The sequence below is a fragment of the Vanrija albida genome (assembly GCF_041260175.1).
Source record: "Vanrija albida strain AlHP1 chromosome Unknown contig_5, whole genome shotgun sequence".
Lineage (NCBI taxonomy): Eukaryota > Fungi > Basidiomycota > Tremellomycetes > Trichosporonales > Trichosporonaceae > Vanrija > Vanrija albida.
This window is the reverse complement of record NW_027191424.1, coordinates 276,267-301,442: the sequence shown is the minus strand read 5'-3', so window position 1 is coordinate 301,442 and position 25,176 is coordinate 276,267. Positions and strand designations below refer to the sequence as shown.

Below are 25,176 nucleotides of genomic sequence, written 5' to 3'. Positions count from 1 at the left end.
ACGCCTGCCCCCGCCGCCCCTACCTGTGCGCCACGGCTGGCTTTCAACCCGATACCATCCGGTGTTCATGCAGGCCACAGGTTCCCTGCTTGTTCTCCCCCGACTTTTTCCTCCTGTCTTGACCATGTCGCAAGCCCGAAACCACTGTCGCCGACCCCAGATGCCCTCAGGGTGTGGCGTGGCGCGTGGCGGTCAGTTTGCTTCCGGTCGTCCCTACTATGACGGAGGTGACTCCTCGAAGGCGACTCGTCCCCACGCCATGTGGCCAGTTCTTCAGCTACCAGGGGGTGTCTGTTCCCTACAGTGTGGCTTCACGGTAACACAAGTGCTGCCCCTTCGACAGCTGCAGTGTCGCATTCCGAGTTGGCAAAGGAGAGACCCCACTTCGCCCCACAATTTCCGCGCCCGGAGAGGTCGAGATGCACATACGTGGCCCCACCTGTAGATGCTGTCATTCCGCAACAAGTGCAGCCTGCATCTGCGACTGGCTGGCCAGACTGGGGAGCGGATGCGCTGTAGGTGGGACTGGCTGACGCCGTGCTCACGGCTGCCTCGTCGATACCAGGTCGGAGGTGCACCTCAAACCCTGCAGACGACTCACGCGTCATCGTGAGGCCAACCTGTGGCTGCCGTTCGAGTGCCTTGAGCCACTTCGGCATCCTCCGCCTGGCGTCTGATGTTGCTTGTGCGACGTAACAGTTTAATTGGGGTTTACGCAGCCAAACCGGGGTACCCTCCGCTTACCGCCTAGGAGCACATGCAGTGCCTGGCCCCCGGGGCTGTGCACGGGGTGCTTTGAAGTTAGGAAACACAGTCCATGGTTGCGGCCAGACGGAGGACCTTTGGAACGCTCTGATGGTTCCGGTGTTCGATTGTCGGACCCAGAACTGGTGGCTTTGGAGTCCCTGGGTTGTGTCGGCGGCGCCCTCTGCGCCTCCGCCATGGCCGACTCGATGCATGCGGCCGACCTCTCATGGATTGGGAATGTACGTTAGTGAGTAACGACCAAAACGAGGTGGCGGGGGTTGCCGTTCGTTGGGGGGGTGAGGGGGTCGGCCCCATGAGCGGGCCGCGATCCTCCCCCGCGGCCAAGTGGTGCGGCGGCGCACGCAGAATGCGGGTCAATCGCCACGCGGAAGCGGCGGCGACCGTGCCCTTTTGGCAGCGGCAACCACCGCCGGTCGCTCCTGCACCCAGAAAAACGATGAGGCATTGAGTATGTGGCTTGAGAGACCGTCGGGCGGCCAAGGGATGCATATGTAATCTGATTGGGGCTGGCGGATCGGCAGCGAGTGAGACGACGAGTGAGCAGGTGTCCGCCTCTCGACGCCAAGACGTCATGGAATAGAGTCACATTCCTCATCTGCTTCCGAGTGCCAATGTGGCAAGGCGCATGAAGCGCAATGAGAAGCAGAGGATCGTTTGCAACTTGGGGTGGGGGTGAAAAAACGTACACGTACGAGGCTCCGTGTCAGGCGAGCGAGCACCTTGAGCCAGCTGACCCGGGTTAGTCTAGTCGCCGCAATTTCACCGCAGATTATGTCGCTCGTGGGCGTGAGGGGGATGGCAGCACCGATGGAACAACCACGGCCGAACGCGATCTGATCACAAAGGCGAGGCCCGTCGTTCGCCCTAGCGGACGGACATGGCCGTCGTGCTCCAACTCGTTCCCACAGCCAAGTCATGTGCCGCCAGTAAACAGCACCGAACAATGACAGACCGCTCCAGGATTCGCGTGAGGGTAGTACCAACTTTTCGGCCTATCGGGGGCCTTTAGCATGTACATACGCGACTCCGGCGGACTAGAGCGGGTCAAGAGCGGGTGTCGGCAGCGGGGATAGAGTCGCCCCGGCCTTCTCGTTGCTTATCGAGGCACCAGGCACGGCGTGCACCCACGCAGCGCGTTCTAGTCGTTCCGCTCACTAGCAGTCTTCTTGGGGGGTCGCTTGTCGTTTATGGACCTCGATGATGCTCGTCCTAGTTGGCGTGGGGGTGAGTGGAGCGGAGCCGTAGTTAATGCGGTGAGGGAGAGCCGGGCCACCACGATGATGTCGACTCCGGCTGGCCGGCTGCTGACGGCCGCAAGGCCACGACGATGGTCACTGACTCGGCGGACCGGTGGCCGCGGCACCTGGAGGACGAGGAAGTTTGGCGGTGGGGGATTGCTTGTCAGGCGAGAGACGATGTCCGGTGATTGACTTGTTACAGCTCACTGCCAAACTTGATGATGCTCGCGTTGTTGGTCCTCCTCGAGGAAAGCTTTCCTAATTAGGTGAGCTGAAGCTTCCTCGACCAGCGGGTGATGCGACAAGTCTCTGTGCTGCGGCGCAGCAAGGTGGGTCAGATCCGTTCGTCGTACTTTTCGTCCCGCCCGTGTTCCTTGCCGTGATGTGGAGTTGAATCAGCGCGTAGGTCAGTGTCCAACCTGGTCGAAGTCGTGCGCAGCGCGAGGCACTCGTTCCTCCCGATGGAGCCTTGAGAGTACACATGACAATTTCTGAGAGGTGATGGGGGAATGAGAGAGTTGATTAGGGCTGAAGCGCTTTGCGGCCAGCGCAGGGATCTTGGGTCGCTCGCTCGCTCATTGGATGATTGACCAAGTTGACATTCCCCACTTGTGGCACTAAACCATTTTTGTATTCGCTGGTGGGGAAGGAAGGCAGCGTGCTGACCCTAGCCTGACGCAAGTGATCTAGCATAATATGCTGCGGCTGCGCTCAGAACTGGTCTCGTACTGTTTTACCATTTCGCTTCTCACCGAGCATTGCGTTTAACACCACATCTCCCTCACCCAGCGTATCTGCGCTGTGCCTCGCCTCTGCTGACGACGACACGGCCCGAAACGAAAGACCAGGGACCCGCTGAGCTGGTGGCGCAGCGGCGCGCTGGCGTCAGCGCCCACGGGACGAGGGGCTGTCTGGCCTCGAGTGCACCTGAGGACCCCTCCTGCACGACTCGACATGCTGCTGTTCCTCTGCGCTGCAAAAGGCCGAAAAGTATGCGGCGAGGAGGAAGCGTAGACACAGAGTGGGTCGGCCTTAACCCCGAGCCCCCGATTCTTGCCCTGTCCCGACGCCGCGGCACGGCGGCGCCGCGAGGCTGACGCAGGCTTGTCGTGCCTCGCGCCAACGCAGATGGGAGGACTGTGAGGCGTACACGTCTGAGCTCCAGACGCAGTGGCGAGTTCGGTTGGCACGCGTGAGGTTTTGTCGAGCCGGCGGAAGAAGGCTCACTGCACACACCCCAGCGCCATGCCACAGGAGTAGGAGCAGGAGCAGGCTAGCTGACACACCTGACTCATGCCCTTGCCAAGCGAGTGTGGCTGATATGGACGCCGCAATCCCGAAGCGCAGCTGTGAGCTTACATCCAAGCTTACATCACGACACATAGCCGAGCTCGATGGCCAGAGCGCGGTGCGGTTCCGCAAGTCCGACAGCGAAAGGTGGGGATGTGGAGTGAGAGGGGGGAGAGGGTGTAGAAGGTTGGGGCCGGGGATGGAGGATGCGCATGGTGATGTGTGGAAGGGAAGCGGTGGAGGCGAGGCAGCGCAAGACGAGGCGAAAGTGGAGGAGAAGGGCTGGCGAGACGAAGAAGGAGGGGGTAAGACGAACCGCCGAGACCAACTTTGCTTGCACGAGTCCGACTCAAGCCCAGTTGTGGACATGCACGAACGGACAGAAAAGCAGGATTTGTGCTTATGGTCAAGCACGCGAAGGCGGACTCGTGCATGGTGATGAGGGCTAGAGTGCGAGGAGAAAACAAGGGAGGGCGCTGGCCAACCAGAGTCCGGTAGCTCGCGTGGCACACAACTCATGCTGTGCCCGTCTCGCTGAACAGCCTCACCTTGGTATACCTTGGCCCGCAGACAGCTTCGACCGGCGCAAAATACATCGTCTGCATCGCATCCTCGGTGGCCCCGCTCGTGACGGCCGCGCCGCCGCGGTCCTCGTCCGCGTGACGCGGTACCTGGAGAAGCTGTGAGAGCTCGCGGTGAAAAGCCGGCCCGCGGCTCACCCATGGACGGGGGACCCCTTTGGGTTCTTTGTCCAGGACACTCACGGGTAGGGGAGGAGGCGCAGGCGCAGGACTGGCGGTGCTGCTTATTCCCAGCTCGAGCGCGGCGTTTGGGAATGGGATCGATACGGCCGCATGGAGAGGGACCGGTCTCGTTGGCAGCAAGGACAGTGGCGGGGGCGTGAGTGAGCGGGAAGGGCCTGTGTGGGTCGAAAACCGCTGCCACGGCGGATTGACAATCTTGACCTCTGACAGACGAGCTCGCGCTCACTTTAGTCGGGCGCTCACTCACCCCTCCTCGGCATCATCCGCATGGGAGGGGTTTCGTGCTCCAGGGTGGGTCCACTGGATGGCCTTCATCCCCGGCGACTTCTTCCCCAGTGCCACTGGTTTCCTTGCGTCATTAAGCAGCAGCGGAGGATCTTGATGATCATCCTCTCGAGGTTGTTCCCACCACCGCCCCCCCCCCCCCCTTGATGGCAGGGAATGCCGTGGCCAAGAGGCCGATAATGACCCTAGGAATGGACGCAGCCTCGGGGTCGAAGCCGACCGCTGCCTCGTCAATGGCGGACGACGTGCTCGACAGCGAGACGTTCGAAGAAGGCGGAGGGCAGTCGAAGGCAGCGATACTCTGCGGCATGGCGAAGGAGTTTCGTTCGACCACTGCACCGACTGCGGCGCGGTGTTTGACCGCGGCTGGCTGAGAACTGGGCCAAGTTGGGCCACGTCGGCCACGTCGATCAGAGGCCCACACAGCTCCCCGGTACAGTGAGGCGTGTCGCGACCTCGCCACGATTCAGAGCCGCACCATGCCTTGTCTCTCCGAGACGACCGCCACTCGACCAGCTCGGCTTTCGCCGGACGCCGCTCACCTCTCCTCGGCCAGCGCACGCACGATCAGTCGTCTAGCCCTGCCGACCAAGTCATGGCCGATCCTCCACGGAACGACGGACCCACCGTGCCAAGCTGTCGAGCGACGTCCCGCCCTTGTGCAGTGTGCGGGCCCCGTTCTCCAGCGAGCGTCGGGACAACAGCCGCAAACTATGACTTCTCGTCGAGCGTGCGACGCGCGTGCCGGCCACCGTGGCAGCGCTGCGCCCCTCACTCAGCCCACCCGCCTGCCTGATCTCGTCGCAGTCGAGCAATTGTCCCGCGGTCGTCCCAGATCGCGCTGGTCCGGGCGTCCCGTGCCAGTGAACCTGGTCCGAAGGTGATCGTACAGGGCGTCGTGGGCGTGAGCAGCGCATCCGACTCGGCCCGTCGAGAACGTCGAGCACCGACGTGCGCGAGCTGCGCGTCCGGGCCTAGGTGCAACGGGCGCCAGGCTCCCACCCAGCCCTCCCACCCAGGCGATCAACCCGTCGGCATCTGGAGCTGGCCGCCCTCGGACTCGATTCTTGCCGGGTTCGCTGATTACTAGCACCCACGCCAGCCAGTCGAGCCAGCGAACCGACTGCAAAACGCCCCCGGCGATCCCCGAGCTGGTCGACGTGCCCCTGGCGCAACCGGCCCGACACCTCGCCCTTGTCCATCTTCGGCGGACCTCGCCCGGCCAGGCTCCGTTGCCCTCCGTCTCGCCTCCACGCCTATTCTGCGCTGCAGCAGCCCACGGCTTGGCACTGTCCACTGCCCCGGCCGTGGCGTGGGGGCGCGCTGGCGGCACCGCCAGCACGGGTCGTCGTACGCGCTCCCGCGCACGGTTATCAGATATCGCTATCCTCGCTTCGCGCTCCGCGCTCCACTTGGTTTCATCTCCTCGCTTACCCGCCGTCGGAGTTGAAACCTCGAGCTATTCTTGTCGTTGTCGCCCTCGCGGCTAATCTCGTCGGCATGCGCTTGCTTGGCACGCGTTCTCACGGTTGTGGCCTGCATGTGCTGAACACTCGCCCCGTGGCGGAGTGACGGTGCAGTCGTCTCGCTCCCTCGCACTCCGCCTCACCCCGCCCGCCATCTCTGCTCGTTCTCCTCGCCGTGATCCTCAGACCGGTCTCTCGTGCCAGCACCAACCCCCTCCCTTCGTACCACACACCGTCACATCGGATCTCAGCTCCATTGCTACAAACCCATGCGGCATGCAATCTACTAGTAATGATACATGGCCAGGCTGCGCCTAGTCCATTGTGCCCGGACGCGTCGGGCGCGGCCGGTCACCGTGCTCAAAACGCGTGACGACCATCGACTCGAGGCCAGCCTTGGACACGCGTCTGCCGGGCTGCAGTGTAGTTCTGTCGACAGGGGCCCGTCTGTGGTGGACCCACTGACCGTTCTTGCGCACTTCAATGTCGGCTCCAGATCTGCGTCTGAGTCTCGTCGTCGCTGTCGGCTCTGGCGCTCCCAGCTCCAGATCAGCCTCCGACTTCTCTTGCCCGTCGTCGTCCAGATCAGGTCCGTACTCTGGCGGCATCGATTCACGTGTGTACCGTGGCCCTGGCTTGGGCTCACGGTGGACGAGTGGCGGGTCGTTCTCATCAACCTCGACGGGGCTCGCAGTCGTGTCGTGCACACCAGTGGCCTGCTTGCTGCCCAGTTCAGACTCTTCAAACTGGATGAGCTCGGCGACGAAACCAATGTTGGGCGAGATGCCAGGCCGACGTTCGGCCACATAGGCATACGATGTCTTCAACGTCCACGCGTTGGCGTGGATCAAGTACGCCAGCACGACGGTGACGGAGCGAGACTTGCCTGCCTTGCAGTGCACGTACGCCGGGGCCGAGTGGAGCCGCGCGTCGTCTGACAGTGTCAGCACAGCAAAAACAAAAACATTGCACCGCTTACCCAAAAAATCGCAGGCATCCCGAATGCCTTTGCCCACGCCCGATTCCTCGACTGTATCCCTCATGGGGATCTTGAGGTAGCGGTCAAACTCTTGCCGCAGCCCCAGACCCTCGTCGTCGTCGCATTCGAATGCAACGTTGAGGATACGCTTGACGCCAAGCGCTTGGAGCGCCTCGACGTCCTGTTGCGTCGTGATCTCGGGTCCAAGGTAGAGGAATGAGGGAAGAATGGTCGAGACCTGAATAGCTTCTGGCTCGTGTCCGTGTCGTGCGCCGGATGAGCTCGCCGAGAGGTGGCGAAGACCTGGTGACACCGGCATGTTGTGTAGACTCGTGTCCACAGTGAGGCGGTTGTGGGACCATGGTTCACCAGGCGGTGCGAGTGAACCGGTGCGAAGCGGGTCGTGGCCGTGGTCGCTGTAGGCCGCTCGCGGGGTAAGAGGGATGCTGCTCATGACCGAGCCGCCAGGCATGGCGCTCCGCGGTCCACCAAGGACATGGTGGTTTGACTCGCCAACGTCGAGAGTCAGCTGCATGGGCTTGGGCCGAGCGTTGCGCGTCGCAACCGAGGGCATGATGGTCGGGATCGGCGCGGGCGCGGTTCGTATTGTCTTGTCGATCTTGAGACAGAGCTTGGGGGGTTGTTGACGGGTTGGGTTGATGGATAATGATGGGAGGCTCCGGGCCGGGCTCAGTCTGGGTGGCGAAACTGGGCTGACGGCCAGAGAGCTGACAAGGTGGCGAGGTGGGACGGCCATTTGTGAGGGAGCAGGTGCTTGGGTGTAGTGCGATGGATCGGTCTGGGTCTTTTGTACCCGGGGCGACTCGCTCGACTCTCCGGAAACGATAAGCCCGTTCGCCTGTGCAACGTCACTCAGCGCTGCCCAGCCACCGCTCAGGACGCGGGCAGATCCAACAGGCACGATTGCTGTGAGGATGGTTGCGAGTAATCTCGGGGTCTCCCGGTCCGATTCGTTTGCGCCCACGATAACAATATCCGTATGCTGCCCGAGGTCGATGGAATCCCAAACCCGGCGCCCGGCCGGAGTGCTCACATACGAGCCCAGAGACGCCCACCGGTCAGCCGGGTCGCCGCTGGATGCGTGCTTGCGCAAGCGGCGAACAATAAGCGTTGGGATCGAAATGTTTGTCGAGCGGTGTACGTGGGCGGCGAGAAAGTCGTCGAGGGAACGCGTGTCGATGACAAGATGCTGTGCCGAGGTCCGGATAAGTGACAGCGCCTCGCTCGCGCCAATAAATCTGTCGTCATTGCGAACGGCGAGCGGTCCCGGAGATGCACGCCCGCTGCCCGTGGATTCCATGTCGGAATCGCTGTCGCCGTACTCCATGGACGAGAATGGCCGGTCATGGAGATTTTGCTGGACGGAGCGCCGGAGGGCAGAAAGGTCGAGCAACTCGTTGCTAAGCGTGCTGTGGGCTGCACAAGTGTCAGACACTCCACGGCAGACATGCCACTCACCACTCTCAGCCGACATGCCAGTCAGAGGAGGTTGGTCGTGGCCAGGCTCGGCACCCGCGCGGCGGTTGAGATCGAGCGGCATCGGGCGGCGCTTGCTAGCCGGTAATGTCGCGGCGTTCTCCGCCATACCAACAACACTGCCCACCTTTTCAGCCATTTCCGTATCTGCCGGGTGTGGGAGGCCGCTGGCCGGGGACATGACATTTGGCGACATGGAGAAGCGGGCAGGCGAGTCGAGGTAGCGGCCGAACGGTGCGCTGGCCGAGAGCGGGGAGATGGGGGTTCGGATGCGGGGGTTGTAGTCGCTCGGCGCAGTCGAGAGGCTGCTGTTGCCGGCGTGGAGCGCGGGGAGGTTGGGCGAGTCTGGCCGCGGTGGTGTGGCTGTCTCGCTAACGGGCGACGGGCCGTTGCTTGGTTCCATGACGGGTGACAATGGTGTGGGATGCGAGGCGTGCGGTGCCGACGAGAGGTAGTGGTGATGCATCCTCGGCGCTGCCGACTGCGGCGAACCCTCAGCTGCTGCAGCAGTTGGAGGGTTGCCGCTGGCATGCCCGCTCATGGCGACAACAGCGGCGGCGGTGACGGCAGCAGCAGTGTCGAGCAAGGTGTCGTCGACGTCGTTGCCGCGGCGGCGCGACGAGGCGGTGCACACGCGTGGGTGGGGTGCAGTGTGGTCGGCTCGTCAAAAGTCGCTGTCGGACGGATGCAGCCGGCGACGGCGGCTGCGGGCAGTGCAAGCGCAGACTGTCCAGCGGCGCGCAGACAGACGCGTTTGTCGTGGATTCAGTGTGGGGGAATGGTTGCGAATGAGGGTGGGGGTGTGAGCAAAGAGTCGAGAGTTGTCGCGCGCGTCGAAGGCGACGACGACGACTACTGCGACGACGAGGTGCAACACCGCGTTGAAAGGGAAGGTGGGGGTGGGTGGTGTGTTTGAACCGTCAAGCTGAAACCCGGGAAGGTTGTTTGGTGGTGGTGGGGTCGGCGGTCGGTCGGCTGGGCGGGAGGCGGTGTTGATCTGTGCGGGCTGGGCTGGGCTGGGCGCTGGGCACGACGACGCGAAGGGCACGCGCGCGCCGTTTTGGAAAAAGGAAAAAGGAAAAAGAGTCTTTGAGCACGGGCGAGGAAGATGCAAAGCGAGTGACGATGAGGTGCGGGTCGATGATGTTGAAAGCAAAAGTGGATGCGACGACGACGACGAGACGAGTCGGATGGGTGGGATTGTTTGAATGACTGACTACAGGCAGTGCAGTGCAGTCAGTCAAAATGCGATGCACCCAGGCTGGCAGGCGGCCCACCACCAGCCACAGCCACCAGGCGCGCGAGCTGCAGGCGGGGAAGCCGAAGTGGACCGGTCGACGGAAACGGCGGCGGCGGTGGCGGCGACACATGGCACAAAGGCACGCGGGCAGAGGCGCAAGGGAAGGGAGGGAGACGACGGCGGTGCCTGGCTGGCTGCTGGCTGTCGTCGCTGGCTGACATGGGTGCTCGCTCTGTCAGCCTGTCTCACACGTCCCAACAACAACAACCCATGCACCCTACAAAAGGTACAGCATATGATCGAGACGGTGACATCAACAAGACAAGAGCATCATTGTCAGCCGAGCATGTAGCAGCAGCAGCCTCGTCTTGCTCTCAGACAGAGTTGGCACTGGCTGGCTGGGTGGCTGTGATCCAACCCAATACCGATCTCCGCCCGACCTCGGTGTCGGTCTCGGCGTGTGAATGAATTTGATCATGTCAACCATGGGTTTGAATACCAATGCTGGCTTGGTCCTTGTTGCGTTGACACGGCGGCTATCGGAGCTTGCTTGTCGTCGCATGCAGTATCCAGGCACCCATTATTAAGTTACGCTGCCTGGTGGGGAGGGGTTTAGGTAGGGGAGCGAGTCTAATAGGCCCATTAGACTTCATTAGCCCAGCCAATCTATTGCCAACAAGGTATCAGATGACTCATGACGCGCGCGTCAAGCACAACCCGAGGTGATGAGATGAGCATTGTCCTCCTTCTTGTGCCATCCTTGTTCTCCGTCTCCTTGTCCCCGGTACTCGGCCTGCCTCTGCACTCGGTCTCGTCAGCACTAGCCACGTCCTCAAGTCTGCACACCGGGTTGCCCGCCAGTGGCCGGCCGGTGGCGTATGTGTCCGGCGGCTGAGTGCACGCGTCGGCGACTGTCCGTCCTCGTCCCACCAAAGCCTGCACCGTGCCGTTCCTGGCCGGGGCATCAATGTGGAGGTCAAGGCTCGCTCTGCTCGATATCCTCGACGCCCCTCGGCACTCTCTCACACTTGCTTCTGACTCTTGACCATCCTCCTCCTTCCAGCTCACCACACACCCACCTGCTTCCCACAATGCCGGCCCCACCCGACCCACTCCACCTCCCAAACGAGGTCCTCGCGGCCATTGTCGACGCCGCGGCCGCCGACCAGCCGACGCTCGCAGCCCTCATGCGCGTCTGCAGGGTGACGTACACGCTCGCAGCGCCCCGCCTCTACTCCAACCTCTCAATCACGGACCGCAACCTCCCGAGCGTGTTCACCGGCCTCATGGACGGCGCAGGCGGCGAGTGGTCCTCGGCGTCGTCGAGAGAGGCGTCGCCCGAGCTCGTGGAACAATACCCCTCACCCGAGAGCGACAAGCGCAAGCGCGCGCTCCTGGCACACACGACCGCCCTCCGCGTCCTCGGCGTGCCAGAGGCCGACACCGCCCGCGTCGTGCCGTGCCCCATCAACCGCGGCGTCTTCCCCGCCATCCGGACGGTCGTTGTGTCGACGCTCATCCCGTACCACCACAAGCGGCCAAAGGTGGCCTAGTTGCGCCGGTGCGGCCTGGTGTAAAGTGTGACTAGTGGCGTGTTGTTCGACATGGGGGCGGCGCAAGTGTATCCTACGGCATGACATGTGTGTATATGTTCTGGTCGGCAACGGCGATGGCGACGGCAACGACGAGGAAGACGGTAACGCCCACGGTGGTGGCGAAGAAGCGGCGAGGTGCAAGGTGACGCGAGTGCGCACGGATCGCCTTGGATCCACCCACCCCCACATGCGCTGCCGCCTTCTCCGCCTTCCCTCAGTCTCCCACCGTTTGTTGATCTCAGCATTCTCATTCTCACTCTCTCACCCAACATTTCTTATCATGAGCCAACAGCCCGTGCATTCACCTAGCTCAAGCCAGCTGAAGCGCCCGAAAGAGGATTCCGAAGGCGTAGACGCAATCATGAAGCGATTCAGGCAAGCAAGTGAAGAGTGAGTGGGACACCACCCCAAGTTCAAGCTTCATACTCATCGTCAAGGCAAGCTAGGGTTCAGTCGGCCATGCGGCAAAGCAATCCCAAGCGGTTCAAAGGCCACAGCAGCCGTCGCAGCCGAGATTACATGGGCTACAGCTTAGACGACGAGGCGGTCGCCGCGGCAACAGTCACTCAACCCGGACCTTCCGCCGCCGCCAACACGTCTTCCTTCGCCGCCGCCGCCGGTCCTAGCCAGTAAGTTGAGCGACTCGTGCCCAGCTAACTCACAGGTGGGGAAGCTCAACGTCGCTGCATGGCGGCCGACCCAATTCGCGGCTGCCGTCGGCCCCGGCCCTTCCCACTCGTGCCACCATTCCAACCAATGCTCCTGGGACTGCTGCAATGAGGCCGAGTCTCTTTGCGTATACACCTTCCCCCTCGCACCACCCATCATTCTCCTTGGGAGGTTCGACTACGCCTAGGCGGCTCCCAGTGAAGTAAGCTGTGTCTGACGGCAGTAGCTGACTGTAGCTCCCCTGCACCTCCAAAGAAGCCGCGCGGGCCTTACGGTATTGAGGCGACTGCGGCGGCGGCAGCACGGGTGGGTCATTGGAACGAGGCCTCACTGACTCTCGCAGCGCCAGCAGCTCGATCCCAGCATTGGGTCTGCAGCTGTTGGCTGGCGTGACGAGGTGAACCAAGGCCGGTCGCACGTCCACCCCGCCTCGTCCTTCAACAAGGGTTCAGGCAAGAGCAAAGATACAGCGATTCTCATCTCTTCAAGCGACTCCGAGGAGAATGCGCTGTCCGGAGACAGCAGGCAGCACTCTGGCCCCGTCATCGTGAAACCTGTGCCTCGGTATCCGAACGTCAAGGTCGAGCGGCGAGGACACGAGCCTTCCCCCAGCCACCGCCCGAACGCTGAGCCTCTCTTCTTGCCTCGACCCCCCAGCAGCTCGGTCGATTCTTCGCCACAGGATCGCAGCTCGCCCCCTCGTCGCCATGCCACCCCAGCCCACATACCTTCGCCGCCACCTCTTGCCTTCCCCGCCGCCTCGCAGCGGCGCAAGTATGGCCGTCGCAGGTCCCCTACGCCTGCGTCTGATGGCGACCAAGCCGACGCGGCACTCGAATTTGGGGAGCTTGGAGCCGACTTTTGGAACGAGTTCGATGAATTATTCGGTGAGGACGTATCACCAACGCCTCCAGAGAAGTCCAACTCTGAGCGGGCGAGGGAAGACTCCACCAACACCAAGCGCGAATCAATGGACGAAGCCGCCTCTGCAAGATTGCACCCCAATGGCATCCTCGCCTCGCCGTCTTTCGGGACGCAGCCCATTGCGTCCTCGTCCAGCGCCAGCGCCCTGTTCACCTCGCCGTACGGGGCTCCCTCGTCGACGGCCTCAGCAACGCCGACCCTTCCAACGATAACAAGCCCAGCTGAAGCCCCGGAACTCGCCAACCCGTCCCAAGCCACAACCTCTTCGATTTCAGCCAGCACTGTGCCATCGCCAACCAGTGACCCGGAGGGATACCTCGCACACGTCCTGATGGCAATCACTACAGATTTCCCCGACCTCGCGCGCTCGATGTTGATGAGCTTGGTCCCGATGGTCGTCGGCAGCCCCCACGGCTTAACCCACTCGCGACTGAGTGAGCTGTTCCAGGAGCTCTTCGACCCACCTCGCCCATTCGTCCTGCACGACGATGCCGCCCATGTGCTTCTCGAGACGGTCGCGGATCGGCAATACTATCTGCCCCCTCACTCCTTGTTCAAGACCGAACCAATGAAGCGCATAGCTGCGTATCTTGTGAGGCGCAGGATCCACTCTGCCGACACGGTCGAGCTTCAGTCCATGTCGCCGGGCATCAAGCCGAGGCGCTTTGCGACGGCGGTAGACGCAATCACGACGTCGACGCTTTACATTGACGAGGAGAGGCCGAACTGGCCTTGGAAGCCTATTGACCCCGGCGACAAACGCAGTTGTCACTGCCTCTTCCCTTCGGCCACGGTGGTTGTTGTTCGCCAGTTGGCAATGGACCATCTCTTCGACTACCCAGAGGACCTGGCTGGTCTAGCGTCTGTGGTCCGCCCCAAGGAGGTTTGCTTCGACTTCAACCTCGCGGCCAAGTATGAAGAGCCGGAGGGAGCGATCGAGCACGCCATTGCCGCCATTGTGCGGTACGCGGAGCCTGAGCTGAAGTACATCAACTTCCACTCGGCGGACACGATCATCCCCAACGCTGGGCTCGGGCTCCATTACTGGCTGTACTGCTCCCCCTCATCGCTGAGCTACACGCCAAAAGTGCTCGCCACGGGGCCAGACGGTCGAAAAGTCAACCCGCCGGATGCGTGGGTGAAGCGGTGGACGCGGGCCGCCCTCGCCGACCTGGGCCGCTTTGGACGTGACAAGGACGACCATAAGAAGACGAGAAGGTCGACGTACGAAGTGGTGTACCGCAAGCCCACTGGGTCGACCGAGGATGTTCTCGCAGCCCTGCCCTGGAAGGTGAAGAGGTACATGACGGCGGGTATTCGCAAGCGTTACCCGCAGACGAGGGGCCCTGGTGCCGGCGACGGCGACTTGGACGCTGGCAGGAATGCGATCCTGGCCACGGACACGTCCAAGATCCTGTCGGTCAAGAGCTACGGCCGGTTCACGTCCATTGAATGCCCGGGCTGCAGCCAGATGCTCAACCGGGGGGAGAAGAAGGACAAGAAGGTGAAGGCGTAGGCTGGGGGCCCGCCGTTGTAGAGGGGCGTGTTGTAGAGGGGCATGTGGTAGCGGTGGCGCTGGTGCCGAGTAAGTACGTATTAAGTCGCCTGCGCGGCGCAGTGTAGCTGTCATTGTAGAATAGAGTTGGGTCAGTCTGAACGCGCGCGGCACAACGCCGCTGCACACCATCCATGCATGTCATGTTTGCACCGAGCCGCAAGTCCCCTGCACATGCGCCGTCATGGAACCAAACCAACGAATCCACAGTCCCAACCTCCCATCAACCCAAAAGCGTCCAGTCTTGCGTTGCTAGAACGGCGTGCTGGGCAGCGGGCGCACGCCGCCCGGCTTGGCCGGGTCGTCGACGAGCTCGTCTCTGCCAGCGCTCGACGTCGTCGCCGTCGGCGCCGAGCGCGAGTGGCGCAGCGAGTCGTCATACGCCGGCGGGACATACTCTACAATGTGGATGACGTGCGCGCCCGAGTCGCGCTCCTGCACCGTGAGGGGGAGGGGTGCGGGCGCGGTCCCTCTGCGGACCGGCTCGCGGCTCGGCTTCCACGGTGCGGGCGGAGTGTCACCGTTGACAGCGTGCATCGTGTGTGTGCGCGACGACGAGGAGCGGTGGGACGTGTCCCCCGTGCTGCTGTCCGGCACTGGGCTCACGGGGAGGCTCGCGCGGCTCGCGTTGGCCGCCCCCAAGCCCAGCACGCCGTCGCCGTACCCCTGCATCTCTGACATCAGCGGGACGTGCTCTGGGCCAGCGCGCGCACCTGGCGCTTGCGAGGCGGGCGGCGCGTAGAAGGGCTGCGGGCGCGCGTCGTGCCCGTTGTCCACTTCGAAGACGGGGTGGTTTTCGCTACTACACGCACGGGGGTCAGCCAGCCTCGCTGGGAGGGGGCCACGCACTGCTTGTTGCGGTAGACGCGGAAGAGGGCGAGGCCGATGAGCGCGGCGAGCGCGAGGCCCGCGACGAACGCCCCGGCCTGGGGTCAGCTGGTCCCCGGCGACGACTCACAATCCCGCCGGCCACAGCGGCGAGGGGCACGCCGCCTGCCCTCCCCACGTCGGCCGCGCTCGTCTCGCTGCCGTCAGCTCGGCCAGGAGGAAACCCACTTGGCGACAAAGTACTGCACGTTCCACACCTCGCTCCAGCCGCCCGAGACGGCCTTGAACTCGAGCACGTAGTCGACTTTCGGGTCGAGGATTGCCCAGGAGAGAATGTAGGCGGGCACATAGAAGGCCGTGTTGGCGACGTATGTGAGCACCGGGGGGTTGAAGGGCGGCGGCGGGGTCAGCGTCACGGTGTAGTTTGCGAACTGCCACCCCGTGCTCCCCCAGACCTCGACGTAGGCCGTGCGCGGGGGGAGGGTGTAGCGCAGGGTCGCGCCGGAGGTGTTGGTACGCAGCACGGTGTAGCCTGATTCCGGGAAGGCGGCGCGCGTGACTGGGCGTGTGAGCGGCGAGCGAGGAGTGTGAGGCCGGCCGGGCCTGCCTCGCCGGCACGCCGGCGCGCCTACCCACGAATGTCCCCCTCGTCGGGCGTGTGCACCGCCCACTTTCCCGTCGCGTTCAGCGCGGCATTCGCGCTCCCCGTGCCGTCAACCGCCGGCGTGATCTGCCGGATCGTGTCGGTCGGCGAGTCGGTGAGGGTCGCGCTGGGGCGCGGTCAGTACCACCTCCTCCCCCTCCTCCCCTCCACTCCCGCCGCCACTCCCCCCCCCCCCCCCACCCCCCACTCACCCCTCAATACCAGTCAACACCATGACCTCCATCAACACGACGCGCTCATACGTGGTCTGCACGACCAGCGTGCACTGGTGCAGCCCCCACGCGAGGTCCCTAGCCCACGCCACTTCCGCCTCCCACCCGAACCCGGCGTTCTGGTTCTCCCCAGCGCTCCCGGTGGGGTTGTGCGCGATCCCGTCAACACGCCAGTCGAGCACGTCGAAGAAGCCCGCTGAGCCGAGCAGGGACACGCCCGTCCCGACAAACTGGAACGAGACAGTCGCGCCCGCCGTACCCGCCAAAGTCGTCGTGTAGGCCGCCTGTCCCAGGCCAATCATGCCCGGCGCGAAGGCTGCGCTCGAGATGTTGCTGTAGGTCATGTTCCAGGTCGCTGCGGCCGGGCCAAGCGCCGTCGGGCTCAGCTGGATCACGGGCGAGTTGATGCCGAAGACGTAGAGCGTTTGCGGGGGCATGCGGATGCCTGGGGCTTGGGCGGCTAGGTTGGCGCTGGCTGGGGCAAGTGAGGTGTCGCCGACGACGGCGGCGGCGAGCGCGCGCGCGCAGAGGAGCGCCGCGGCGAGGTAGCGCATGTCGAGTGGTGCTGCTGAGATGGAGAGAGGAGCAAACACGACTCGACTCACTCTCGCCGCTCGCCGCCGTCACAACAGATGCTCCCCCAGATCCCTCTGGCGGCCGATGCTCAGTGCGAAGGAGAAGAAGCACGAGGCGGTGTGGGTGAGTGGGTCACTGGGTGAGTGCCGACACGAGCCAGGACAGTGCGCCGCCCGCGCCGCCCGCCCCCCGTGCCCCAGCCCGCACAGGCCGGCCGGGCGTGGCAGGCGACATCCTCGGCGCCGTCACGCCGCCGCCCCGCACAGGTCGACGCCGCCCCGTGCCCCGTGTGCCCCACCCGTTGTCGCCGAGTCAGTACTCGAAGTCAGAAGTCAGACCGGTGACCGCCCAACACGCAATCTCATCTACTTGTACAACAGTCTATCCATGTACGTCTCGACATGTTATTGCCGACGTCGCGGCGTCGCCGCCGCTCACTGTCCGCCGGGGCTGGCCGCCGCGCTCGGGTTACTGGCATCCCCGGTGCTGCCGTACAGCCGCACACCTAGGCCGCTGCCGCTCCCCCCGCCGCTCGTCATGACAAGGCCGCTGTTGCCGGCACTCGCTCCTGCACTCCCACCAGAGCTGTGCGCACTCGTGCCGCTGTCCTTGCGCCCCCACGCTTCGCTCGTCGTGCGAATCGGGCTCGCGCCAGCAGACAGCAGCGGCCGGCGCTCGCTCGTCGCGAGCCCGTCCTCGACGTAGAAGCTCGCGTGCTGCCCCGCCGACCACGTGTCCGCATGCCGCGGCCGACGCCGGCTCGAGTATGTCCTACGCAGACGCGGCTGGTCCAGCGGCGACTCGGGAACAGGCGGAGCCGAGCCATAGATGGCCGACTGGATCATGATCGTCAGGTCGAAGAGCAGCGTACCACCAGAGCCGAGCAGATACGGCAGCGCCTTGAGCAGGTAGTGCGCCCCCTCACCCGGTGGCGCGGGGCGGAACGCGATCGACGCGACGTACGCCACGTTGCCTAAGAAGGCGAAGATGAACAGCAGGATGGAGAGGCCCTCGACAGACTTGCGCTGGAACTGGAGGGTGTCAGATAACAACACAGGAGATGATGGCCACTCACATTCTTCCAGATCTGGGGCAGCCGGGAGGTGAGGTAGAGCGTGGTGCAGGCCCACGCAGAGATACGCCCAATCGTCTCCTTGAGATCGGGTCCGTCTTCGGGCGGTGGCGGGGGTGGCGGGTCGCCCCCGTCCTGCGGGTCCTCGAACGTGACAAAGGTTCGCGGGCGGTAGCCCAGCACTGGTGGGTGCAGAGGCGCAGGAGTCCATCCTGACACCGCAGACCCAGCTGGCGCCTGCTCCATCCTCCCCACGACGTGTCCCTGTCCACCGCCTCGCGGCACGACGACACCGGGCACTGCACCGCGCCAGAACAGAAGCCCCAGCCCCATGAACGCGACTGTCGCCGCCCTGCGCCCCGAGCCGCGCGCGCGCGCCTGGCTCCCGCTTCGGGTCTGGCTCCGGCTACCCACCCGACGCCTGATCTCGAGGATATGCGAGTCGGGCAGCTCGTCGACCGTATCGCCGTGTTCGAGCTCGTTGTGCGGCGTGCCGAGGCCAGTCGAGTTGCGCGTGAGGGTGCGTCCGCGCGGCTCACCCAGAGCGCTGACGCTCTGAGTTAACCGCGCATGATGGGCCTCCTCCTCGTCGTCATCCGTGCTGCTGGAATGTAACGACAGCTCGCTCTGCGTGCTGTTTAATGCCTGTTGAGAGTCGGATCGGGGCGCGGGGGCCGTGGCGGCGTGGCGCGGCCTGGGGCGGTTGCTTGTTGACCTCCGGGCGTGAACGCGCTCAGCAGCGCGCGCGACGTCGAGCGCGGCAGCATACAGCGCGTCAGCCGAGTCGGTAGTTGGGAGGCGAAAGTCGGCCTGTGACGGGTCACGGGATAGAGGTGGGCGCCCACGCCTCGTGCCGCGGCCGCTTGGCGGGCGCGTCAATGGTAAGCTGTTTGCGTGGGCGTGGCCGTGGATGTGGCCAAACAGCTGCGGCGTAGGGGACGGCGGCGCGCCACCAGGCATTGTCGTGCTCCGGACATGCGACCGGTCGCGCTGAGCCGGTGGGGGGAGGATAAGCGAGGTGCGCGGCGAGGGGTGAGTGAGCAAGCTCTGCCTTGGCGTCGCGATGGCAAGCTGCTTGGGGCGATAGTGGAAGAACTGGCCGACCAGCGTTACGTCGACGACGCAAAAGTAGGCGGCGAGGTAGGTCTGGGCTGTGTGAGCCAGTGAAGGCTGAATGACGCCGCCAGAGACGCCGCGCCGGCCACCCGCCGTTGCGCGGTCGGCAGCGCCGAGACACCTCGCCGTTCCCCACTCCGACACCGCGGAACTCACCTGAAACGGCAGCTGGTCGGTGAGCACACAGCCGATGAAATTTGTGAGATCGCCTATGGAGTCAGTGGCGCGCGTCGCCGTGATCGCCAGAACCGCGATACGCACCGAAGAGCCAGTTGACAAGGAACGGCAGGGACAAGCCATCGCACGACTTGAGCTGGTAGTTCTTGATCACCTGGCTGCGGTGGGGGTTAGTGCGCTGGCGGCGGCGACAGCAGCGACTCACGGAAGCTGGGCACAGAGCCAGAACGCGATGGACAAGAGACCAAACCAATCTGCGAGAGCTTCGTCGCCGCCCATTGCGTGGTGCGGGCGGTCGGCCGGGGGGGTCCGGGAGAAGGAGCGGCGAGCGATAACGGTGGGGCGGGGGCGGGGGCGGGGGTGTTCGTCGTCGTCGTCACTGTTTCATCTGCGCAGACGCGATGGATGTAATCGCTGGAGAGGATGTCGGTGTCGGTGTCCCTGCTGCTGCGCTCGACACCGCGTGAGCCGACGAATGGGAGAGGTGCAAAGGACAGGAGTGTGATTGAGATGAACGTCGTGGCTTGCAAGTTGGACTGGGCGGCGAGCGAGCGCGGCTTGGCCCCGCGACGAAACAGCGGAACCAAAAATCCTAATCCCCGCAGATTCGTAGCATTACAATTTGCCACGTGGCCGCACCGTGGGCATTAAGACGGCATTACGAGTGGCGGATAAGCGCGATAAGCGCGGACGAGAGAGCAGCCAGGGGCCGGGGTCCTCGCTTACATGCAAGTTTTGATGCGCGGGCGCGCGGTTACGAGCAGTCTGGCGAGACGAGAGCGACAGAGACAGAGCACCGGGGCAGAGATCACGCGCGACGACGGGTTGCGCCTGTGACGCTGTGGCGTGTTGGGGCAGTGGGGGAGAGAAATCCGGTCAGTGCGGACTGGTGGGGGTGGGGAGGGAGGGGGAGGCCGGGGTGGGCTATCGGCGCGTCGGACCAGCTTGCCGGTCGCTTCCTCGGCCCCGCATCCCATCGCACTTCTGCATCCTTTGCGGCGTCTCCGTCTCGCCGGCAGCGCCGAGCAGTACTTATGCACATGCTGATGGCTGTTGAGCCCACGACCTCGGCGTGACCCCCGTCGACCCAGCACCCACTGTACCGGCGGCAGACGGCGCCATTTCGGCCAGACCCGACAGCTTTTGCCGCGGCCCAACTCTCATCCGCCCACTCCACAACAAACAATGGCGAGCAACAAGCCGCGCGCCGACGAGCGCGCCCCGCTCACGGCGCACGTCGACGGGCGGAGCTACGCCGCCGTGGCCGCCGCTCCGCCCGCCGAGGAGGTGCGCCGCCGCTCAGAGCACCACAACCTCGCCGGGCTCCCCGCCTGGCGCTTCCGCCTGGCCTGCCTCGCCATCTGGTCGGCCACCTTCCTCGCCGCGTTCGACGGCACGGTGGTCGCCACGCTCCTCTCGTCGATCGGCAGCTCGTTCAACGCGCTCAACCAGGCCAGCTGGCTCGGGACGGCCTACCTCCTCTCCCTGTGCTCCTTCACGCCCGTGTACGGCCGCCTGTCGGACGCGCTCGGCCGCCGCAACGCGCTCCTCGTCGCGCTCGGATCCTTCACCCTCGGCACCGCTGTGTGCGCCGTCGCCCCGAGCATGGGCGCCCTCATCGCCGCCCGCGTGCTCGCCGGTGTCGGCGGCGGCGGGCTCACCTCTGTCGGCTCGATTCTCATCTCCGATCTCGTCGACCTCAGACACCGCGGCCTGTACCAGGGCTACGCGAATGTTCTGTTCGGCCTCGGCGCGAGCCTCGGTGGCCCGGTCGGCGGCTGGTGCGCTGACACGTTTGGCTGGCGCGTCGCCTTCTCCGCGCAGCTGCCGCTCCTGGTCGCGAGCGTGCTTGCCATCATCGCGTTTGTGCCCTCCACCCTCGGCGCTGGCGGCGGCGAAGGCTCGTGGTCCGACAAGCTCAGGAAGATCGACTACGCTGGCAGCACGCTCCTCGCTGCGGCCATTGGCTCCCTCCTCCTCGGCGTGAGCCTCAAGACGGCCGCGTCCAAGCCCGGCGGGGGCGAGTACGCGTGGTCTGACCCGCTCGTCGCTGGGCTCCTCGTTGCGTCGCTCGTCGTCACGGCAGTCTTCCTCGTCGTGGAGGGCAAGTACGCCGCCGAGCCCGTCCTTCCCCTTGGCCTGCTCTCGCGCCGCACGCCCGCCAGCGTGGCCTTCTCCAACCTCACAATGGCCGCGTGCATCTTCTCAATGCTGTACAACGTCCCGCTCTTCTTCACCGCCGTGCGCCTGCAGAGCTCGAGCGTCGCTGGGGCTCATCTCCTGCCCTACTCGGTACTCATCGGCTTCGGATCGCTTGCGATAGGATACGTCATGCGCCGCTCGGGGCGATACTACCCCGCCATGATGTTCAGCGCGGTCCTCATCGTGGCGAGCTGTGCGCTCATGCTCACCTGGACGACCAGCGTCCCAGAGTGGCTCACCTGGCTGGCGCCGACACCCGCTGGATTCGGATACGCTGGCGCGTTGACCAGCACGCTGGTCGCGCTCATGGCCGAGGTGACAAAGAACGGGCGAAGCGAGATGTAAGCGGATGCACATGGCGAGGCCTCGCTGACCCCCACAGCGCCGTCGCAACGTCCATGACCTACATGTTCCGCACCGTCGGCCAGGTCCTTGGTGTTGCGCTGTCAGCAGCAATTCTGCAGGCGACACTCGAGGCGGATTTGACCGCGCAGCTGTCGGACCGCACGCTCATCGACGCCATCCGTCACTCGTCGGACATTATCCCCGGCCTGCCAGGGCACGTTCGGCGCATTGCAGTGGACGCATACGCACACGGTCTGCACCGCGTGTGGCAGTTTAACCTCGCCCTTGCCATCCTCACCGTCGCGATCATGGCCGTGGCAGATAACGACCACATCCCCGAGGCTCCGGGCGGCGCGCAGGACGACGCGGCGGACGAGTAGACCCATGGGCCTGTGCGGGGTCTGTGCGACGGGTGCTCGATAGGCCACGGGGACGGATAACACGTGCCCCGACGGCGCGGCTGCCACTTGAGGGCCGACACTGCGGTGTGCCGCGGCTCATTCGGCGCCGTAAAGCGACGAACCCGTGCACGCGCCCAGCGCGTTCGCCTTGCGCCGTCGGCAGGCTCGACGTCGTCGCTGGCCGATACTCGGCACCCGTCGAGTCGGCTAGCAGCGGGCAGGACCAGACGCTGCAGCGACGACGCCATCACTTAGATTACTAGACTTGCAATGTGCATTGGATTATCAGACAGGCGTCTCGCCGCGCCCTCAACGAGGCCTACGAGCCTCCCAGACGGCCGCCTCGAGCCCGCCGCGCCGACGTCAGCCCAGACGTCGTGTGTGGCGCGTGGCGGCGCCAAGCGGTGCCGAGGCACACGACTGACTTCGCACTGACATCTGACGCGGAGCTGCAGCACTCTGACACAGGCACCGGCGGACAAGCATGCAAAGCACGGCATGCACAACCACAGCCGACGTAAGTGCGTCTGTCGCCGCGGCGAACGGCACGGCGCAGCAACCTCCTGCCACACGGCTTGCATCGGTGCCACTGTCGCAGTGCCCTCCGCTCATGGGCGTTCCTAGCACTCCGTGGGCAGAACGATTCGCGGACACGCACGCCGCGCCACCTGCTCCTCTTACAGCTTGTCAGCTTACGCCTAACCCAGCTGCTCTACTCGCCTCCGCGTGCTCGAGGCACCGCGCTACGCTAGCTGCCTGTTCGGTTGCGTGTTTGTCTCCGCTAGGCCAGGTCATCGCCACCCGCCACTCACGACCGAAAGAGAACACGGCACGCTCGCCGCAATCAACAAGGTATGACGGCAAACGTCCCGAACTCGCTGCTCCACACGATGCAGTGTCTGCCCAAACACAACGCGCGCAACAACATAGCACATGCCACATACTAATGCATAACTGCCTACATAGCCTACAAAGTCAAGTCGTCCAGCTGGGGCCTCAGCGGCCCGCAGCATTGCTCCACACTGCTACTGCTTCTAAAACGTCATTCTCGCCGAGTTTAGAGCGCGTACGCGCCTACCGCGGCCAGCGCAGCAGCGAGGGTAAGCGCGACAGACGCGACCGCGCGCGGAGAGGCAGCGCTGCCCGCGTTGGCACCCGAGGCCGGGTTGGAGGCCGAAGGCGAGACGCGGGTCGTTGAGGTGACGATGACGGGGCCGGAGCTGGTAGCCGTGACGACGACGACCGACTGGGAAGAGGAGGGCGCGCCGACGTTGCCGGCACCACCGTTGGGCGCGGGGGACGATCCAGCGGCGGGCGATCCAGCGGCGGGCGATCCAGCGGCGGGCGCCTGAGAGCCCGCGCCGTTGCTCGAACCAGAGCCCGAGCCAGAGCCCGAATCGGAGCCGGCGTTCGAAGACGAGGCGGGGCTGGCGGAAGAGCCAGCACCCGAGCCGTTCGAGTCCGAGCCGCCCGAGCTCGAGCCAGCATCGGGGGTGGCATTGGGGTTGGGCGGGTTGCCGGCGTTGGTGGTCTGCGGCACCGGGGCAGGGGGCTGAGGGGTCGTGTTGTCGTCGTTGGGGTCATGTGTGCCGGTGCTGCTCGCAGGGGCTTCGATCTGGTTCAGACATGACGAGTCTGAGCTCGACTGCACGGCCACGTTCTGGATGTAGCCAATCTTGCCGAGCGCATCGGTGACCTGGAAGATGAGGGTGCCCTGGCTGGGAGAGGCTGCCACCTGCCAGGTGGTGCTGCCACCCGAGAGGCCAGTGATGGTGGTGAGCTCCTTGGTGCCGACGTACATGCCGCCCCAGCCGATCTCGAGGTCGACGTTGCCCTGGGGGTGTGAGTACGGGGGTGACACGAAGTGGGCGCGAGTGACACAAATAGCACGTCGCAGCAGGCACGATGTGACACGAGCCAGCCTGCGCACAGAGCCAGCGCACAGCCCGACTGTGCACGGCCGTGCACGCTACGACCCATCACTCGACGCAGCAGCGACTCACCTGGGTACCGGTCCACGACACGGTCGCCTGGCCGCACTGGACGACATTGGTAGCGCTGACCGTGATGTTGTTCACTGCGTGTGGTGAGCGATGTGGTGGGGTGGGGAGGACGAGAGGTGGGCGCTTTGGGCCATGCCCTCAAGGACATGGAGAGAGGAGGCTGCTGAGGTAACGAGAATGAACCGTCACTCAACACGGTGTTTGCAGGACAAGTCTGCCCAGCAGCCGTCACTGGCGCCAGCGCTAGCAGGGTGGACGGGGCGACGCCCGCCCCATAGTAGCAGCTCCATTCCCCCTTGTCGCCACCGGACCAAACTCACCATAAGCGCCAGCAAGCACACCGTTGCGCTCCGTGATAGCATTGTGCGAGCCAGCCGCGTGCACCGATGTCGAGAGGGCGAGACCAGCCGCCAGAGACTTGACGAGGAGGGACATTGTAAAGGCAAAGGTTTTGGAGGGGGGAGGGGAGGGGAGGGCGTCGCCGGGACGTTGGGTTGTAGAGGACGTGTCGAAGTGAAAGCTCTGTGCGCCTGGCAGCAGAGGGGGGAGGTGGAAGGTGGGTTTGGTTGTGGTTGTGTGAAGAGAAAAGAGAAGAGATAGGTGCTGGGGGGAGACGAATCGTGAGTGATTTCTTGTTGGCTCGGTAGTTGCCCTGAATGCTTCATGATGTCTGCCAGCCATCTCAAAAGTCAACCCTGCGCCGCCACCATCGCTTGCGCAGTCTTGGCCCCGGCGTCATCAAAGCGTGCGTCCTCGCCATCGCATGCATCGTGCCGTGTACTGAAGTGGTCGTGCACGCGTGGCAGCGTGCAGACTGTCGGGGCACAAGGTTTCCGGTCGTGATGGCGACGAGAGTGTCGCGCGCGCTGGTGACCGGATTCCGGCACGGGGGAATGACGACGACGTCATGGGTGGCGGGAATAGGCGTGCATGTGCCCAATTGCGGGCCTAGTTAGAGCGCAGGCCTACTTGCGGCATCTTCCGCCACACCGCCAGACCAGTCTGCATCGACTGCATTGTTCCTTGTGTGTTTCTGGAACTCGCAGCGACAGAATAAACTCTCCCACGGCCAGGAGCGCCACGCACGCTCTATCTCTTCGCACTGCCCACCGCCCCCCTGCCACCGCGCTCCAGATCAAACTCTATTGCTCTGGCCGAGCCAGCGCACATGACCCGCGCTGAAACCCCCGCAGGCACCGGAACGATCTCAACGATCGCAAGGGCTCGCTGACGAAACGCAGGGCTATGGGGGCGTATAGATTGTTGCTTGCTCACAAACCCTCCGCGACGAGTACCCTCCTGTGTTGATG

At 64.3% G+C, this 25,176-nt stretch overlaps 7 protein-coding genes across 7 annotated transcripts; 3 read left to right on the top strand and 4 right to left on the bottom strand.

Moving 5' to 3' along the window:
* Positions 1–6,125: 6,125 nt before the first annotated feature.
* Q8F55_006225 (uncharacterized protein) lies at positions 6,126–8,690 on the bottom strand (the record flags this gene model as incomplete). The annotated part of the gene is made up of 3 exons (XM_069354689.1): positions 6,126–6,745; positions 6,791–8,227; positions 8,270–8,690. 3 exons carry the CDS (start codon positions 8,688–8,690, stop codon positions 6,126–6,128), a joined length of 2,478 nt encoding a protein of 825 aa, XP_069206760.1.
* Positions 8,691–10,618: 1,928 nt separating this feature from the next.
* On the top strand, positions 10,619–11,080 carry Q8F55_006224 (uncharacterized protein; the record flags this gene model as incomplete). The annotated part of the gene is made up of 1 exon (XM_069354688.1): positions 10,619–11,080. One exon carries the CDS (start codon positions 10,619–10,621, stop codon positions 11,078–11,080), a length of 462 nt encoding a protein of 153 aa, XP_069206759.1.
* A 403-nt stretch (positions 11,081–11,483) lies between these two features.
* Q8F55_006223 (uncharacterized protein) lies at positions 11,484–14,231 on the top strand (the record flags this gene model as incomplete). The annotated part of the gene is made up of 4 exons (XM_069354687.1): positions 11,484–11,512; positions 11,560–11,751; positions 12,028–12,097; positions 12,135–14,231. The coding sequence occupies 4 exons, from the start codon at positions 11,484–11,486 to the stop codon at positions 14,229–14,231; spliced, it is 2,388 nt and encodes a 795-aa protein (XP_069206758.1).
* Positions 14,232–14,522: 291 nt separating this feature from the next.
* Q8F55_006222 (uncharacterized protein) lies at positions 14,523–16,528 on the bottom strand (the record flags this gene model as incomplete). Its single annotated transcript, XM_069354686.1, has 7 exons — positions 14,523–14,944; positions 14,984–15,069; positions 15,120–15,196; positions 15,229–15,295; positions 15,327–15,657; positions 15,735–15,868; positions 15,954–16,528. 7 exons carry the CDS (start codon positions 16,526–16,528, stop codon positions 14,523–14,525), a joined length of 1,692 nt encoding a protein of 563 aa, XP_069206757.1.
* Positions 16,529–16,984: 456 nt separating this feature from the next.
* Q8F55_006221 (uncharacterized protein) lies at positions 16,985–19,194 on the bottom strand (the record flags this gene model as incomplete). Its single annotated transcript, XM_069354685.1, has 6 exons — positions 16,985–17,581; positions 17,626–18,000; positions 18,037–18,768; positions 18,895–18,947; positions 19,000–19,073; positions 19,121–19,194. 6 exons carry the CDS (start codon positions 19,192–19,194, stop codon positions 16,985–16,987), a joined length of 1,905 nt encoding a protein of 634 aa, XP_069206756.1.
* Positions 19,195–20,100: 906 nt separating this feature from the next.
* On the top strand, positions 20,101–21,842 carry Q8F55_006220 (uncharacterized protein; the record flags this gene model as incomplete). The annotated part of the gene is made up of 2 exons (XM_069354684.1): positions 20,101–21,458; positions 21,500–21,842. The coding sequence occupies 2 exons, from the start codon at positions 20,101–20,103 to the stop codon at positions 21,840–21,842; spliced, it is 1,701 nt and encodes a 566-aa protein (XP_069206755.1).
* Positions 21,843–22,920: 1,078 nt separating this feature from the next.
* On the bottom strand, positions 22,921–24,301 carry Q8F55_006219 (uncharacterized protein; the record flags this gene model as incomplete). The annotated part of the gene is made up of 3 exons (XM_069354683.1): positions 22,921–23,697; positions 23,867–23,940; positions 24,187–24,301. The coding sequence occupies 3 exons, from the start codon at positions 24,299–24,301 to the stop codon at positions 22,921–22,923; spliced, it is 966 nt and encodes a 321-aa protein (XP_069206754.1).
* Positions 24,302–25,176: the final 875 nt, after the last annotated feature.